At 39.5% G+C, this 18,900-nt stretch overlaps 1 protein-coding gene across 9 annotated transcripts in view; it reads left to right on the top strand.

Annotated features, from left to right (window-relative positions):
- Window positions 1-18,900, top strand: part of dync1i2 (dynein, cytoplasmic 1, intermediate chain 2) — a 51,818-nt gene that overhangs the window by 14,487 nt on the left and 18,431 nt on the right. For 3 of the 9 annotated variants that reach the window (XM_012970276.3, XM_012970277.3, XM_012970278.3), the window contains exons 5-8: window positions 4,411-4,555; window positions 8,311-8,334; window positions 12,841-12,900; window positions 14,139-14,254. In XM_012970276.3, the coding sequence (XP_012825730.1) occupies window positions 4,411-4,555; window positions 8,311-8,334; window positions 12,841-12,900; window positions 14,139-14,254 (345 nt within the window). The remainder of the gene's footprint in view (window positions 1-4,410; window positions 4,556-8,310; window positions 8,335-12,840; window positions 12,901-14,138; window positions 14,255-18,900) is intronic. The other 6 variants (XM_012970279.3, XM_012970280.3, NM_213683.2 and 3 more) reach the window with 5 other exon arrangements.

The raw sequence follows: 18,900 nt of genomic DNA, 5'->3' as shown, positions 1-18,900 counted from the left end.
ATATATAATACAAAAACAGAGAGGAGCACACCCTCTGAGCAAAAAACAACTGCCCTCGGTGCTGGTCAAACAATTCAATAGACAAGCAGAGTACCGCACACAAAGGGACTTTAAGAAAACAAAAAAGGTTTATTGGAAAAATCCGACGTTTTGAGCACCAAACTGTGCTCTTCCTCAGGGACAAACCACGGTTTGTCCCTGAGGAAGAGCACAGTTTGGTGCTCGAAACGTCGGATTTTTCCAATAAACCTTTTTTGTTTTCTTAAAGTCCCTTTGTGTGCGGTACTCTGCTTGTCTATATATATATATATATATATATATATATATATATATATATATATATATATATATATATTTATTTATGCTGGCTCAAAACTTTATTACCCTTTGTGTAGTGCTGGGTTGGGGTTAGATACTTTTGACCAGGTGCTTCCCTCTGAGCATCCAGTAATTGGTTTGTGAGCTGCTGTGGGCAAGAAGTCTCAGGCAAGTGAATGGACACAGAGCCTGAAGTGAGCCCTGCAGGTGGCCACCACTCATCCCCCTTGTAGCCTAATCGAGGGATTAAAAGGCAGTGGGAATTGCCTAGAGCTTTTCTGTGTCTGGTGCCGGGGTCCAGCAAAACTGCTATTCTCCCCACTGCTCATCTGTCTCCTCTTGAGATGACCTACATTCACAAGTCAGCCTGTTCTCTTTAACAATGGAACAACTGGAAGGGACCAAATATCCCTGATTCTCTAGTTGGACATTGGGAGAATCCGTTAAATCTAAGAAATTCTTTATAATTACATTTATATCCATTTGGGACCAGATACATGTCATTATTATAAGAAAGGGGGAAATCTTTTTAGATATAAAAGTGGTTAAAAGGAAATAAGACAGGATTTTATTTAATGGATGTATTTGAAATGTTGACTTTCAAGCAAAATGTTAAGTAATTATTTTAGTATGCGCTATTGCCCTGCATTGGTAAAAGTTTTGTGTCTGCTTCAGAAACACTACTATAGTTCTAAACAAATCTGCTGTAGCCATGGGGGCAGCCATTCAAACTGAAAAAAGGAGAAAAGGCACAGCTTAGGGCTCTGGTGCACAGGGAGATTAGTCGCCCGCGGCAAAACTCCCTGCTCGCGGGCGACTAATCTCCCCGAGTTGCCTTCCCCCTGCCATCCCACCTGCAAACATGTAAGTCGCCGGCGGGATGGCAGACGCGGTGGCGCGATTTCGCGCAAGTCTTTTTCGGCGATTTCCCGAAATCGCCCCGCCGCGTCTGCCATCCCGCCGGGCGACTAATCTCCCCGTGTACCAGAGCCCTTACATAGCAGATAACAGATAAGCAGCATAGATACCCATTGAATTCTACAAAGTGTATTTGTTATGTGCTGTGTAACCTGTGCCTTTTCTCCAGCTTAAATGCTACCCCCCTGACTGCACAGCAGCTTATTTCTATTAACTACATTAACTACACAAAACTTTTACCAGTGCAGGGCAACAGTACATTATATTTTAATGACTTTAAAACATTTTCATCTATTGGTGTTACTGTTCCTTTAATGTTTTCCTCCTCCCCTGCGGTGGGCACGTTTTTTTTCTGTGGGAAATGCAACATAAGTAATATACACTGATATAATGTCTTTGAAATGGTATATATGATATTTGAAATGGTATATAATGGTGTCTTTGAAATGGTATAAACTAATGGGATTTAGCCGATATCAGAATTAAGTATAGCTTTTGCAGTCAAAAATTAAAATGTTTTTAAACAATTTAGTTTTATTTCCACCTATCATTAATAGAAATCTTAGCGTTTTGCACTAAGTCTCATAGTTTTCTCCAGATTTAGTAACCCATAACAACCAATCAGCAGGTAGCACTGACTGTTTGAAATAGGTATGCACCAAATCTAGATCTTGGACTTTGGCTCAAGCAGTTTTTGGAGGATTCAGATCCTGCTGAATCTGAAGTGTGTAGCAAAACATAAGTTGAATCTGAACCCTAAAAAAACATGCAACTTTAAAGCTCTGTATATCAAAACACAACAAATTTAAAAAAATGTTTTCCCTAATTTGAATCTATAAAGCAGGGTTCAGATTTGGTCTGAATCTTTTGTGCATGATTCAGCTTTGAAAATGGATGGATTCATTGCATCCCTAGTTTGAAAGCAAACATCCTATTGGTGCTATGGGTTGCTAGACCAGGTGCAAACATTGGGACTTTTATTAAATGAGCCCCTTTAATGTTGGTAGCTTTTAATTAATGTTGACAATTCCAAATTTATACTGTTGAGTCCTGGGTGAGTTTCATCACAGTGGGGGAATATACAGGCGGTTGTAAGACCTGAAACCCAACATGCAGGCCCTCTTCTCTGCATAATGTGAATGATCCGCACATGCACCCTACACCGCCCTTCATCTGGCAAGATAAAAGGCTGCCTTCTATAGCCAAGGCAGTGGGCCAGAGCTCAACCACTGTCACCTGTTTAACTGCAAAGAATCACTTGCAATTAGGGTCCTTCAGCCTTTATGTTGGAGCCCGTGGTGGGGACAGACCTAATCTTCTCATGCCTCATTATGTTTGCACTAGGCATTCGCTCTTGTTCAAATTACAAGCTTAAAAAGAGGAGGAGTGGGAAAAGGATTTAAATGTGAATGGTTTTTGTAAATCCCATGTAACATGTCAGCAGCTGTAGGAGAACTTGGAACATCTTATTGATACAAGCAGCACTTGGTTTTCAAAGGGGGAAATCAGGATTACAAATGTAATTCCTGGTAATTTTGCTTCTGCTCTGTCTATTTAACAATACACTTACTTTTTCTTTGTTAACCTTTTGAGCGCTGCAGAAGTGAAACTGTTCCTTGTTTTGACCCTTGGCAATGAGAATTATTTGCCATCGCCCAGGGCAGATAGATAAAGAGGAGCAAATCTGAAAGTCTTACTGGATTATTGATTGTTTAAAGAGATTGTCAGAATACGAGCACACTAAATAAATACCATAACCCCTATAATTTAATTATCACGTGTGTACAAGTGCACACACACCTACACAGCTACAGGAACTTCAGTAGGTGCATAGATACATTAATCTATGTATCTATCATATAGTCCAGTTGTATATATTGTGTGAGGTGAGCTACAGTCTCCATAGCTCTCTTTGGAGGGATCTTTAGGTACGTTAATTGGTTTTCATAAAGTCCTCCTGAATTGGGACCAAACTAGCAAGTTTGAATAACAAGCATTGCCCTCTTCAGAAGTTGTGACAGTGATATCTGCTTCAGACTGTTGGGCCAAAGAATCAAATTGAGGCTGGAACATCAACTTAATATAAAATAGATGGAAAGCAAGACTAATATTGTTTTAAGAAAAGTCAAGGACACCACTCAGGATATGGGAGACACAAGGGATTATACCCCTAAAATATTAATGTCCACATTTTGGGGAGATAATTACAAGTTTTATAAACTTTCATTGTCTTCTCTTAGAGAATAGTGTCTTTGTTTTTATTCTTAGGACACAGGTCTCCATTTATTTTGGCTGATGACCCCATTTTAGTCCTATGCATAGATATCCTTCAGACTGTTTTGCCAGAAAGAACTTTGCCCACGAGAGAGTGGCCAGCCTGCCACCATATGCTTTTGCCCATATGGTAGAGTCCTGCACCGGGTCAGGTACCCACAGGTTACCCGTAAGAAAAGCAGGTACCGTTTGGGTTGCGGGTAGGATTATTAAATGTGGGTATAGATGCGGGTCGGGTAGGGATGCACTGAATGGTATTTGGTATTCGGCCAAATCTTTAATGAAGGATTCGGGGTTCGGAAAACTGCACAATTTGTGGATTCAGTGCATCCCTAGGTGCGGATCCTATCTATATTTCTTAAATCATACTATTTTATCTATATTTTACTCCTTTTTAAATGTTTTCTCCTACCCCTGCCCACTACTGATGATGTCACTTCCAGTTTGCAACAACAGCACCTCCTGTTTGCGGGTAAGGTAGTTTTGGGTCAGGTAGCGGGTGCAAGCAGGTATAAATGCAGTTTCAGGTCCATATTTCAATAATTGGTTCCATGCAGGACTCTACCATTTGGCTAAACCTAGTCCTGATGGTTTATGAAAGCAAAATTATTTTATCTGAATGTTCTACAAGGAATGCATCTTTGTCATAAAAGTGAATGATCTCCAGACTATCCCATCACTTTCCATTCCTCCTTCCTGCGCGCCTCCATGTTATATGCCAATGCTAATGCATGAATAATCCAGCATGTGATTGGTAACTCTCTCTTCCCTTTCTTTTCTTTTTCTCATCCTTCATCTCCATCCACATATATGTTTTGGTTTGCCATCCTTCTGGTTTTGTTATCCCTTTCTTCTGTTTTTGGTACCCTTCACTTTAAATTGCTTTGGAAACATCTTAAGCGGTCCAACCCCTGCGAATAGTAACAGAGGATACGTGTCTGTTTCACTATTTAGTCCCTCCTCCAACATCTCCCTCCTCTAAATCCGTGAGCACCCCAAGTGAGGCTGGAAGCCAGGATTCTGGAGACGGTGCAGGTGGAGCAAGGTATGTGCCATGTTTCATAAACAAATCCTTTGTCAACCTTTTACTCCTGTTACACGGTGTATTGCACAGAAGGAATTGGGGATCTATAGAAGATATCACGTGTGTAGAACACCACAAGTGCCCTCAAAAAGTTGCTCAACTTCAGCTCTAGTTGTTACTGGGACACTGGAAGTTGTTGTTTAGTAACAGTAGGAGAGCCACCGATTGAAGAGCACTAGTCTAGAGCAGTTCTGTACAACATCAGAGGCTAGTTTATATTAAACTTGTTAGCCATAGAAAGAAGTCCATGGAACTCTTGGGCAGTCTGGGGAGTCTAAAAATGGGGGACCTGGTAAACGTCTTCTGGCTTGTATGCCTCCAGTTGGACAGCACTTATCTATAGAAACAAGGGGTTACTTGTGTGTGCACACAGTGCTGCACTGGGATCTGTTTGGTAGAACACACCTGGCATTTTCAGAGGCAAAAAAGTAATCCATAAGAGAAGGTAAGAATTTGATTATACTTCTGTTCTCTCAGAGCTACATGTGCAGACACAAGTTGTGGTGTGTGCAAAATATTTTGTGTGGAAATACATTCAGACCTACTCACATTTTTTTCACACAATCGAGCAGATCCTCGAGCTTTTTTTTTTTATATTTATACTTTTTTAAATCCCAATTTCCCTAGCAGGGATATGGAGTTCTGTGTTATATACACATCTGTATCTATCTTGCTTCCAGACAGATAGGATGAGGGAAATGCCAGTGTGGGTCTCATGAGAGAGGGTATTAAACACCCTTGGACAGTTCTGTCCACTTAGCCCAAAGATGAATAGGAAGACCGTTGGCCTATTTAGCTCTATGTGCTGTAGGCCAAGTTAGGTTTGCAGTCTTCCGACAGTCGCCTGTAATACACATGGGGTGAATAGAATACCCCCCCCCCAATGATCCCAATGTATCCATGCAGATCACTATTATTTACCATCATGCTGACTGGAAATCGACTTTTTTTTCTGGAGACACCTAGGAAGAAGTGGATAATTGACTTTTTTACCTTTTTTTTTACCTTTTTTTTTTTTGTAGTAAAAAGACAATCCAGTGCCACCAAAATGTGTCCCTGCCATTCTCCATATGAATCACTAAGACTACTATTATTGAAATGGATTTTTCTGACTACATTAATTTGTAGCCGAGCCCTTTGTTGAACAAGGGCTGCAATCTAAGGAAGAGAAAACATTTGGCTCTGCATTAACTTGGATGGTAGATTTCAGAATAAAGCAAACGGTGTGGAATATAGAATTAGTTATGAAGTGGTGCAGAACACTCCCAGAAACTGCCAGTTGTTTAGAGAGGGAAGTTTCATTTTGAATATACAAATATAGGGCAGGAAATTGAATGTATCAGGTTGTCAAAATGAAAAACAACAAAACAAACAAATGTTTTTCAATAAAGGTAAATAAATCTGCATTTTGCAAGGTGTAGATTTTGAAAACGATTTTGCAGGTGTATTTATGCTGATGCTGATGACGACACAGCTTTAGCAGCAACAGTCAAAGGAGGGCTTTTGCCTGCCTAATGGCAACAGGGGTCAAAGTGCCTTGTGTGACATTAACTTTTAAGATTCATAAGGGTTGATTCGCTAAAGGTCGATAAGCGTTATTGCATGCTTTTTTTCGTTAAAATCGTCGCGAAAAAAACACGGGATTCGCTAAAGTATTATTGCATGCGTTAAGTCGCATATCACGTGCGTTAAATAGCGCTCAACCGAATGTGTTAATTTTAACGCATTGCGTTAATTCTTGAGCAGAAATAACACTAACGCATGATTCACAAACACTTACACGCGCTTAATATTGCATTAGTCTGTGCGAATATTAACACCTACTTGGGGCGGTTGGTGAGCTTTTGGCAACACAATATGGACTTTGCAGTGGGATTTATTCAAGTCTGTGTTGGCCCTAGAGTGATGTAGCCTCCAGTTTGCAGGGAAATGGTAATTTTCAGAACAGTAGTTTTCCGAAAAGTAATAACGTGTATGGCTAATATGGCGTGCGGTTTTTAGCACGTGCCTTCGCTACTTAAATAATGCAAACTGCATCGCGTCTAAATTAACCCAAGTATCCTTTTAGTGAATCATGTGTTAAGATGCAAAAAATAAGACACAATAAAATTTTTAACGCATGCTATAAATAGCGCTCGCTTTAACGCACCTTAGTTAATCAACCCTATGGTACAGAATGCTTTTCCCAAAACCATTGTTACACACAGCTTTTGATCGCCACTTCTTATTTTGATCAAAACCCACCGCCACTCATTGCATATTATTCCCATTGACATCAAGGTGTAGCATAGTAGGTTATCCCATGCTTTTTGCTCAGAAATTGGCTCAGGCCCTCGCTTCATTCCCTACCATTGATGTTAAGGGAAGGTGACCTATGGCCTGGTAGTAAGAACTTTTATTGCTGGAGCAAGAAGCATCAAAACCCCCATGTAATATTGTTATAATATTGTTGTAATATTGTTATAATATTGTTGTAATATTGTTATAATATTGTTGTAATATTGTGCACATGTCTATATCCTAAGAGTTGGACAGGCTTTTACTGTATCACAAAGCTGGCCACACACAGGCTGCTTCCCAGTCTATTTCCATGGTCAGAATCATAACTTACAGAAAGCTCCCCTTGCCTTATTCACCAGTGGGAATATTCGGCACCAGATCAGATACAGACAGCAATCAAAGCAATCTTTCAGAAAGGTTGGTTGAGGTCTCACCAGACACCATCTTGGCCAACAATCGCACTCTGTGTGTGGCCAGCTTAATCTGCTCACATTGGGTGTCATGGGGCACGTTCTATAGACTTGCAAAGTTCAGGCCTGGAAGAGATCCTCTGAGAGTCACAGTTAGTGGGAACGACTGTACACAAGTCTTTGTCCTATCAAACTAAGCTCCTTCCATGCACTTTCCTTTTAATTTTTCCTTGAAATAAAACTGGCTAATTTATTTAAAACAAGACTGTCACAGGATCTTTCCTTACAACAAACTTACATTCTTTGGACATTTATTAAGTGCCCAGTGTTTTTTTTATCCATATGTTATATTTTAAGATCTTTTTATTTAAAAGATGCCAAATTGAAACCTTCAGTGTAATAATTAGGGTAATTGCTTTAGCTTTTAGCTTTCTTTTCAAAGCACTGGCCACTAATGTGTTTAGATGTTTGCATTGAAGTAATAATTCCCAGGCTGGAAGCCCACGTCGTTCCTTCCTTTATCCCCCACTTGCTGGGGTGCATACACTCTGTAGTACCTAATGGCAAGCAGAATGACTTGGCCTACTTAGTGTAGCCATTATCAGCCTAGATTTTACACCAATTTAATTATTTGTCCATTTGCTTTACAGATGCACTTACAGCAGTAATCGCATGGGATTTCAAAATAGTTTTTCTTTTTTTTTTTTTGAAAAAAAAAAAAAAAATCATAGAAATTCTACTCTTGCTGTGGCTGAATAAACATAGACAAGCTGCCCTTTGGCAATGAGACTGGCTAACTGTTTTCAGTTGCATAAATCTGCCTTTCAATGTAGTCTCACTATCAGAACGTCCCTTCATGCTTCCCAGTGAGTGCTCGGCAGTAGGAAATAGAAGTTGGCAGCTTATGGAAAGTTTTAAGACTTCTAATGCAAACTGTTAAACACAGTGGTGGGGTAGACTGTGTGCCTTTAACAGCAACAATCTCTTGTCATCCGCATTAACCTGCTGCATGTGCTTCTTTTACAGTGGCAGGACTGCAGTTACCACAAAGTAAAGCATTTATAATTTTTACCTTTTTTTATTTTTCCTTCTTGACTTGGATAAACTTGCTCTTGTCAGTTTTACTTATGTTCAACCCTTCAGGAGCTCAAACATATGTTTGTTTCCATGTGGTCACAAAGATATGTGTGTCCTTTGATCACCTTCCAGAACCAGCACACAAGCTAATTTAGGGTTAAGCATTAAGTCTCTAAAACAGTGCAAATTGCCATTCAGCTGTAGAATTGCACCTATTTTGCTGTATCACTTGGTTCACCTTTAAGTTGGTTTTTAGGATGATATAGAATGGCCAGTTTCTAACAACATTTCAGTTGGTCTTCATTATTTAATTTTTATTGTTTTTGAATTTCCTCTTCTGCATCTTTCCAGCTTTCAAAAGGGGATCACTGATCCTGGCAACTGTTTCTCTTTAAGGCAACAATTTAATTGTTATTGTTACTTTTTATTACATATCTTTCTATACGCTTCCTTTTCTGTTCATATTCCAATTCCTCATTCAAACCACTGTCTAGTTGCTAGGGTAGTTTGGTCCCTAGCAACCAAAAAGCAGCTAAAATTCCAAACTGGAGAGCTTCTCAATAAAAAGCTTAATTCAAAAACTACAAAAAATAAAAAATGGAGACCAATTGCAAATGGTTTCAGAATAGCACTCTACAACATACTAAAAGTTAATTTAATAAGGTGAACTACCCCTTTCATAAGCGACCTGTGTATTTAAGAGGGAACTGATTTGCAGGTTGTGGTCAGTCTATGATACAGAAGGCTAAGCCTGAAAGACTCACCATATATGATTGCGTCAAAGTTTATATTAATTGTCGGCAAAATAAAGGCATTAGAACCACCCTTCCTTGGTTCTGTGTATATGCGCAGTCCACACAGTTGCTTAGTGCCAAGCAGGAGAAGCAAAAGTCTTCTCTTTCCGTTTGGAGGATGTTGCTTTTCTAAGTCTTTGTATAGAGCTGGCCATACAAGTTCAGATTTTAGTTTTATTATAACAAACGTTTGAATATTGATCGTACATTTAAATGCCACAATCTAAAACTAACTTTCAGACTGAAATTGTCCGATTAATGCCCTAAAAATACCAAATCTGACAATGTTTTGGCCGTTAATTACCAGACAACAATCGTATGAAAGCTTATTTCCTGGAAATATATAGTAGGTCACCCATGGATATAGTCAGATAGGCAATACTAAATGACCGATTGCCATGGTATGAAAATTGTTGGGCCGATAATTCGGAACTCACACACAGTCTAAAGCAGGGGTGTCAAACTCAGTCACATAAGGGGGCCGAAATCTAAGCCAAATTTTTTGTTATTATACTTAGTAAGATACTATATTTATCACAATGTGTAAAAAGCGGAGTAAGACATTACCGGTGATGTTGCTCATAGCAGCCAATAGATGCTTTGCTACTGTTGAAATCTGATTACTGATTGGATGCCTTGGGCAACATTACTGGTAATGCTTCACTCCACTTTTTACACAGCATGATAAATATACCGCTTAGTCTTAGTTACTAAGTGAGGAAAATGGAAATTGATCAGGCTGGATGGTCAGACACACTCACCAAGGGCCACATAAAACAGCCAGGTGGGCCGGATTTGGCCCCCGGGCCTTGTGTTTGACATATATGGTCTAAAGATTATACAAAACTTTGTTTTCTACAATTATATCAGTGTGTGTATGGCCAGCTTAAGCCAGTAGTGAGTAGTGGCCTCCAAACTGAAGCTTAGTTGTGTATATCCCTCAGTGCTGACTTTCTCTTTTTCACTCGCCCTTTGCCCCCCACTTTATTGAGGCAAGGTCTTTCTTTCCTATACTGCCCAACTGCAACACATTATGTTGGACAATACAAGAATTCTTAGTGGCTGCATACAGGAATGTAAAAAGGGTCCCAATGTTAACATTGTGCTACCACCACTATAAATGTTGAGTATTCAGGTTAAGCAGTCTTGACCATTTCTGTTCAGCTGTTGAATGTGCAATAGACGTATGGTAGGTCTCACAAGGCATGACACATCTGAGCCTAAGGCTGTGCTTAACCCATAATTACAGCAGTGTCACGTCTTGGAAACTCTATCAGTTCCACATCCCAGTGGAAATGCAGATGACTTCCTTGGCAAGGAGCTGATGTGTTATGCCTTTTCCTGTACCAATATCACCATTTCCTGCACATGTTTTCTGCTGTGGGCAATGTCACAAGATACCGATCGCTCACACACAAACACATACAAGCCCTGCTTAAGATCACACACGGTAGAGGGCTCGGGTATCTCAAGAGGATAGGAAACAGGCAAATACAACCCTTTAATTCTTTCTTGTTACACTACTGTATCTCTACTTGGCGTGAAGCACTTTTACGAGCAAAAATAATTAAAGTGCAAATATTTTGAAGGTCTCTGAAAAATGTCACCTTATACCTGGCAGTCATTTCCCTGCAATGCAAATATAGTGGCTGTGATCAGAGCTGTAACAGGGCTCACTGTGAATTGAACTGCCTTTCTTTGCATTAGAATTTCTCCAAAACTGAATCTCCACTTTCTCCACTGTGATTTCAGAAACTATTACTGCAATATGAGCTACTTATTCTTAAAAGATAGAAAAGCTCTGCTTATATGGATTGTCTGGTAATTCAGCTTTCCCTGCTGCAGTGTCTGTATTGCTGTCAAGACAAATTTCCCTGAAAAAATCTCTTTATGATAAATATTGACATTGGTCAACTGTGAGGCTCCCAGGTTATTTTGATTTTAATGTGAGTATTGGCCATTATTATAATACATAAAACCCCTATACCAGTGTAAATACTCTCAACAATTCCTTTATTATTCTATGGGACCCCAGGGAAATCGCTAATGGATCTGAGTTTATCTGCCACCTCTGCTCCAGCTGTGTATATCCTAGGCATGGAATTATTTTACCTCTGATGCTGTTGACTCCTTTGACACTAAAACAAAGTGCTGTAATAAAGACATTTAAGGGGTTGTAACCAGGTTTCCTATGACAATTAGCCATTACTCTCAGATCATATTAATGCCTGATTATAGCCTCTTTCTTTGGGCTTCTACCACTGTTACCAAAACAGACATAAATGCTTTGGCAGAAAATAAGGTAAACAATAGCGGCTGTTTAGGGCAAGCAGTTGAAACTCCTTTATAGGAGATGAAGAAGGATCAATAACAGTAAAGTCACAATGCATATAATCCTTATATATTCCACTGTGCAAAGAGGGGTTACATTGAGGCAGTGAGTGATATTCTAGGCTTGTTGTACATTCCCCAGTGAAAGCTTTAGTTTAAAGTTTCCCTTTTCCTATGAGAAGGTTTATTGTAACATTTATTCCTTGCAATCCATTGGGCTGTTGAGCAGGAAAGGTCTTTGCTCTGTTAAATTATTGATATCTCAGTATAAGGCCATGCTCATGCAAAAGGCTGATGGTGCTGTCACTTGTAGTTTCCACACTCCTTATTACAGTTCACTGCTTCCCAGTACTGGCATGCAGCAAATACAGCTGAAAATTACACATTAGCCCCCATGTCACACTTCCCTGCATTCATGCATGCACAAGGCCTTTTAGCTGCTGCTGTCAGTTGAGCATCTGTAGACCATTATCAAATAAAGTCATTCCAAGCCATGGAAGAGTTAAAGTTATCCATGACATTCCTGTTAAAGGAAATTCCTCTGCTTACAGTATTCTGTGACAACAGTGAGATTTGACCTAATAAAGCACTATACGGCAACATTTTCTAAAATGCAGACCCCCAGAAATAAGTTCTTGTCTTATATACCATAAGGAATCTATTCTGCTTTCATTTATTATTTTCCTTTTATTTTTGTGTAATGGAAATATTGAGCCTTGTTTTCCCTAGCTTGTATGAATATCTTTATGGCTTGTTTTATACTAATGTAAGACTACAGAGTGGGCTGTATCTGTGGCCATGACCTTCTATATAGCCCTCCAGTAGTATAATAGCCAATATATCAACCAAAAAGGGGCAGGTGGGGACAACAGAAAGCTAGGCAATAGCAGGCATAGTTGCAGCAAGATCATATTTCCCTACTAATTGTGCTTATAGGTTGTATAGAAAGATCCCATAAAGATGTGACAGGTAGCAGCTGAGGGATCCCACAATATAATATGGGGAATGCCTGTGCTACATTCAGTGACATAAACCAATCTCCTGCCATTGCTGCTTTCTTTGCAATTACGTCTGGTGTTGGCTTGGGTGGTGGCCCTGGATTCTCAGTTGTAAAATTTAGGGGCCAATCAAAAATCTGAAGACCATTCTATTGGTGGTATAACTTGTGTGATATGTTAGATTTCTCTCATTGCTACTTACTAATTGCATGAATGTAACTGGATTCCCATTAAATGTGATTTGAAAGCAATCTAACTTTTATGTCTGCAGGATAGATTAATGATTCAGAGTATTTGCTTAACTAACAATGTGACATTTTCTGCTAATGCTGCATGGTTCTCTGGCAACCAATCAGGACTCTGCACTGGGATACTGACCCGTCTGTTCTTCAGCTTCACTCTGATTCCGATATGGGGTATTTCAACTGTTTATTTTATTCTCTGTATTTACAATGTGCTGCATCTGCTTGCTATCTCCTTTTAAAGATATATGTATAACATATAAACACATGCACCCTATGGAGCCATGGTACAGCATTATTGGGGGTAATGTAATAAAAAGTCCTAAGTTTGTCTAAATCCCCATAGGTTATTATACAAGCAGAAAACATAAAACCATTTATTCCATTACACATTATATTTTTTGAAGAATAAGTCATTCAAACAATTAGTCTACAAAATGGCTTGATTTCTCACATAAAAGTACACATTGGCATATATTGTACATGAGAGTACCAGGCCCCTTGCTACCCTCCCCTGTCCCAAGTGTTATGGGTTTCCATGAAAGTACAGTAACTGACTCCTGAAGAAAAGTATATAAATATTATATACACCTTATGTGTTAACTGTAGATTTTGTTAACTCACCCTAATTTGCTTCTATTTCTATTTTAAGCGTGTTTTTATTATCATTATAATATGTTTATGTTTCCCTTGAGGCTTCAAATGTTTCACAGAATTTTTTTGGCAACTTTACATATTATCTGAACTGAGAAACAATTTGGTTTGTGCTTTCTTGCTGATCATCTGACAGGAAATAAAACAGTTTCTTACTGTAACAGGAAGAAGCATGGGGAAAAAAGACACGCCCCTGTCCATTTACTGGCTGATGTGACCTAGCATGTATGTGTGCCCTTGGTTTGTGTGTGAGCACAGTGCCCCATACGGCCAGAGGAACGGATTTTGGTAGTTAAAATGGCAGGGTGTTCAACATGGAATCATACAATGGAACATAATAGTTCACAGATATATTGTTTATATGTATATCGACCTGCAATTAGAGTTTCTACCTTTCTTTGTAGCATAATACCAGCCTTTGGGTCAGGGAGTGGGCGGTCATGTCACAGGGTGGGGGGAAATGGGCGGGGCATAGGTAGGTCTGTACTTATAAAGGGTAATCTAGCAGCATAGAGGGTCAAGGAAAGGTAGGGATTTATAGGGTATTACACATTTACTGGCATTTACATTGCTGGTAAATTTGTAATTCCATGCCCAGCCCTAGCTGGTGATTTAACGACTGGCCCAGTCAAATACCCTTAATGCTTTACATTTATCATGCATATTTTCAAAAGTAAATGCATAACATCTCTTGAAAACCTTTGTGCATACTGCTGTGGGGTGAGCTAGCGCTTGATAATGCCCTCTTTCCTAAACAGGCGAGGTCCCATTAAACTTGGCATGTCCAAGGTCACTCAAGTGGATTTCGCTCCTCGAGAAACTGTCAGCTACACGAAGGAAACTCAGACCCCGATCCTGGCTCAGGATAATGAGGGTAAGTGACTTGGTACAGTTTTGTCTCACTACTTTTTGTAACCTGAACAGTCCATTCACTGTTGCACAAGGAGCCCCAGTTACATGTCATCTCAGCAGGTACCAAAACAGACATTTTCTATACTAAAATGAGCCGGTTCAGGCACAAGCTCTTGTTGGTATTTCTGGAAAGAGAAGGCTAAATGAATTTTATTTCTGTAGTACAAAAAGCACGATAAAGCTATAAGCAATCCTGTTGTTGAGTGTATCATGGGATTGCTACCTTTCTCCTCATTGATAATAACACAAATTGTAAGATCTCTTTAGTGTCCTTGGCAGATAGATTTATATTTATCCTAATCACCTTCCATAGTAAGAATGATTCCATCAGGTGCTTCCCCACCCAGCTCTAGCTCATCTATATATATCAAGAGCTCTTGATTAAAATTGAGTTCATTATGAGCAGAATTTTGAAATACAGAGCATTCCTTTAGCTTTCACTGATGACATTCAGGCTGCTAGCTTGATTTGAAGCTTGTGAGAGGGTTCTTGTTGCTGGGTCTAAAACATTTCTGCCAGCCACACCCATGGTTACAGAAGGATAATACAGAGGGTTGTGGGATACACGCACCCATCTGGGTTTTTTTGCCAAGTTGCTCCCTAGCCATTCCTTTAATTGCAGAATCTATGCTCATCAAGACAGGAATGTGGTGTACATGGAGGAAAAGATCAGTCATATAATTGTTTGGGAATACCTTTGGACTGAAATACACAGAGGAACATTACCTCTATGTTATGCCTATATTACCTTGCTCCTACCCCACCTCTAGATCCCAATATGCTGGCTACCTGTGATCAGGTTTCCTTATGCATGTCAAGTATCACACAGCTTCCATCTTTCTGCTGAAGTGTACCGAGAGCAAAATCAACTCAAATACTTGTGCATAGTATTGGTGGCACATTAAAAATGGCTCATTTATCTCTCTGGAAAGGAAGAATACAAGAATAATCCAATTATGCATGGACCACTGAACCAATCACAGTTCACATCTTCTCCACTGCAATAGAAAGGCTTGGTCTTTTTGCTTTTTCTTTGGGCTAAATGCCTGTATTCGAGTTTTATACAGGTATGGGATCGTTATCCGGAAACTTGATATCCATAAAGATCCGAATTACAGGATAGCCATCTCCCATAGACTCAATTTTAACCAAATAATTTACAATTTTCAAAATGATTTTCTATTTCTCTGTAATAATGAAACAGTACCTTGTACTTGATCCCAACTAGGATATAATTAACCCTTATTGATAACAAAACAATTATATTGGGTTTATTTAATGTTTAAATTATTTTTAGCAGACTTAGGGGCATATTTATTATGCTGTGTAAAAAAACGGCAAGAAAATTCGCCACATATCGGCAGGCTTCGCCTTGTAAAAACCGGTTGAAAATCTGTTTTTTCAGCGAATTCGTTTTACACAGCATAATAAATATGCCCCTTAAAGTATGTTGATCCAAATTGTAGAAAGACCCCTTATCTGGCAAACCCCAGGTTCTGAGCATTCTGGATGACAGGCCTCATACCTGTATTCTTTCCTGACTGATCTCAGACAGTTTGCCAGGCAGTCGAAGATTTAGGTAACGGCACACAGTTTTTCACAACATCTGACTCTCAGTTCTCACCTAAGTGGGATTCTGCTCTGGGAGTGCACAAGTGTGCATTTTCAAGTTGAGATCACAGAGGTTTGGTGTTTTTCTGCTGGCAGAGAAAATGTCCTCTATGACATTAGTCAGTATTTGAGGCATTGCAAACATGTATATAAATAAAGGAGATCTGAACCACTAACGTAACAAAATTACCTAAAGCTTAAAAAAAATTTTATTAAAAGAAGGGGGTAATTATGTGATGGCAGTATCCATTTAATAAGCACTATTAGCCTTTTTCTCACAAGACAATTCTTTTTTTTCTACCTTTTTATGTGTTCATTTATTTTTGCTGCTCCCTTTTTGTTTAGTAAATTAGTTATTAAACATAATAGAATTTTAATTAGGATTCTTCATATGATGTGGTATATAACTACAGTAGACTAGTTTTTAATTGGTGATGATTTCAGTCAGAAAGTTCTTGTCTAAATTCTATAGACCTCTCCCTGGGAAACCATAGGCAGCGTGTGTATTTATTATTGTTTTTGGATGTGCATCTGTGTTTTTTACTATATCTCACAACATTTTTCATGAACCAGTGGGAATTTCTGCTCCCCAACATGAAAGGCCTTGTGGTTACTTCTAAGACTAATTCTAATTTGCAATAGAAAGCCATACTGCAAAGGGACAGTTGTTATGAGACGGTTGTTAAAGTTAGATACAGATGAGTATTGGCAAGAGTATCACCACCTTTATGCTGAAGTCTGATTGTACTTACTGTTTTAGGGGCTTCCTGCCATAGTGTTTGCCCATTGAGATATGGCATTCTAAGGCATAACTACACATATGGATTCCAGCTGGTTTGGAAGTCAACTTTGACCAGGTCTGGACTGGGATTCAAAATAGGTCCTGTTATTTCCAGTACACAGAGGCCCAAACAACCCCCACCAGCCTAATAAAGAACAACTCTGTATGGTATCTTAAGGCAGCCACTCTGGCATTTGCCAGTCTGGGCCTAACTTTGACCCATAGTGACAATGTGGGGAAAATCCAGGGCCAATACCAACCAAAAGGAATTAATTAGACCCTGCTTTCATTATATTTTACTTAAAGGCACAAGGGGCAGAAGATTTTTGTCTGCAAACCTAGGAGATTACGTTTTCCAGCTCCAAGGTCTCCACCAGCATGCCATTTTGTTCTTTCTTGGAGCACCTCTTTGGGGAATGTGATTTATTTGTTTCTTGTCTTCTGAAGAGGAAGTTACATCACATAAATATAGGATCAGGCTGTGCTTTTCTAGTGCTACAGTAGAGCATAATGTTGTCTTCAACAGCCTAAAAATCATCAAAGATCTTAAACGTGTTGCTCATGGAAGGATTAGGTTATTTTTTACAGTGAGATTTTCCTTTAGAAGTTCTTTCTGTGGAAGAGCCGTTGCCCAAAACCTCTACAAACCAGCGCACGCAAATATCTCTGTGTGGGTCCTGCTATCCAGCAACTGAGTACTCTTCCAGCTGAAGGGAAAAACAAGCTGTAAAATAAAAGTTAACGTCACATGTGACATGAGTTGCACATTATGTATGTATGTATTCATTTGCTTTTAAAAGCTGTTGAAATCTGAAGAGATAAAATCACCTTATGTTGAGGTTCGGCGACAGCTCTCAAAAATTGCACCGGAGCCCTGTGATATAAATGAACATACATTTTCTTCTTCTTTTATCCTTTTAAATGGGTCTGTAAATAAGTGTTTGACAGGCACCAGAAATCATCCTTCAAGGAATCGGGGAGGAGGAGAGTTGATTAGTGCTGGAAATAAAGAAATGGGCATCTTTCTATAAAAGACAAGAATATTTATACCACAACCATAGAGTGCCACTAAAAGCTGCTCGGCAACGGTGTTTGCACAATCCCTTTTATTGATACCCTGCAGGAATATAATAGTAATAATAATGTTTCTTTTTATAATGCTTGTCTGTCAGCGGGACTGAAGCATTGCGGAGTTACAGGCAAATTCTTCAAGCTTGGAAGCAAACAAACATAGTACAAATAAACATGAAATAGTAGTAAAATTCCCAGTAACCCTCACAAGTGGCATAGTAAGGGTGTCTGCTCGTTTGGCAAGATCTTTTTCACCGATATGCCAACCTAAAGTGGGAAATATTGGAGTAATCCAGTTGAATTACAACGGGAATAGGACCCATCAGAGGCAGGACCACATCAATGAGCCAATTCAGTCCCTGATTTCACTGGAAAATCAAATCTGCTCGATCAAAATCTGACCAATTTTAGGCCAGATATTGGTCAGGTAGGCCCATCAGGGGTTCCCATACACAGGCAGATAAGCTGCGAATTGGCAACTTAAATCTACCCATGTTTGGCCACCTTTAAAGAGCCATACACAAGTGCTGAGTCTGTTGCAACTTTTCCACTGAAGTCATGTGATATCCCAACCAAATAATTTGTATGTTAGTAGCTCTGGGTATGGGATTTCCTGGTATTGCTTCTAATTTTTATCTTAGCCTGCCTCATTCAAAATATCTTCGCTATAAGGACACCACTTGGAGCTGTTAGCAAGTCATGCACAGGGTAAGGAAACAACTGAACACAGTCACATTCTCTGGTCAGTGTAGAGACCGTTTCATAGGACCACCAGTGATGGGCTTATTGGCAATGAAACTTATAGATGTGTCAAATCCATTATTTTTGGATTCATCCCAATACTAAATCCTTCGCAGAAGCTTTAGCTGAATCCCAAACTGGATCTAAATACTAAAGCTGGCCATTCACCTGGCAACCTAAGGTGGGCGATATTTGTCTGACTGGGGCACAACGACAGGGACACAGGCCGGTGGGACAAGGGCTGCATCAACAAGCAGAGTAGTCTGTGATCCGATGGGAAATCAAACCTGCCCACATGAAATCTGCTAGCTATCAGTCAGGTAGGCTTGTCGGTCCCATGCACAGGCAGATAAACTGCGGATCGCTCTAAAGGGGCTGAATCTGTAGCTTCTATGGCCACTACT

This window comes from Xenopus tropicalis, chromosome 9 (genome assembly GCF_000004195.4).
Source record: "Xenopus tropicalis strain Nigerian chromosome 9, UCB_Xtro_10.0, whole genome shotgun sequence".
NCBI classification, from domain to species: Eukaryota; Metazoa; Chordata; class Amphibia; order Anura; family Pipidae; genus Xenopus; species Xenopus tropicalis.
Note: the sequence above shows the minus strand (reverse complement) of the source record. Positions and strands in the feature narration are given on the sequence as shown.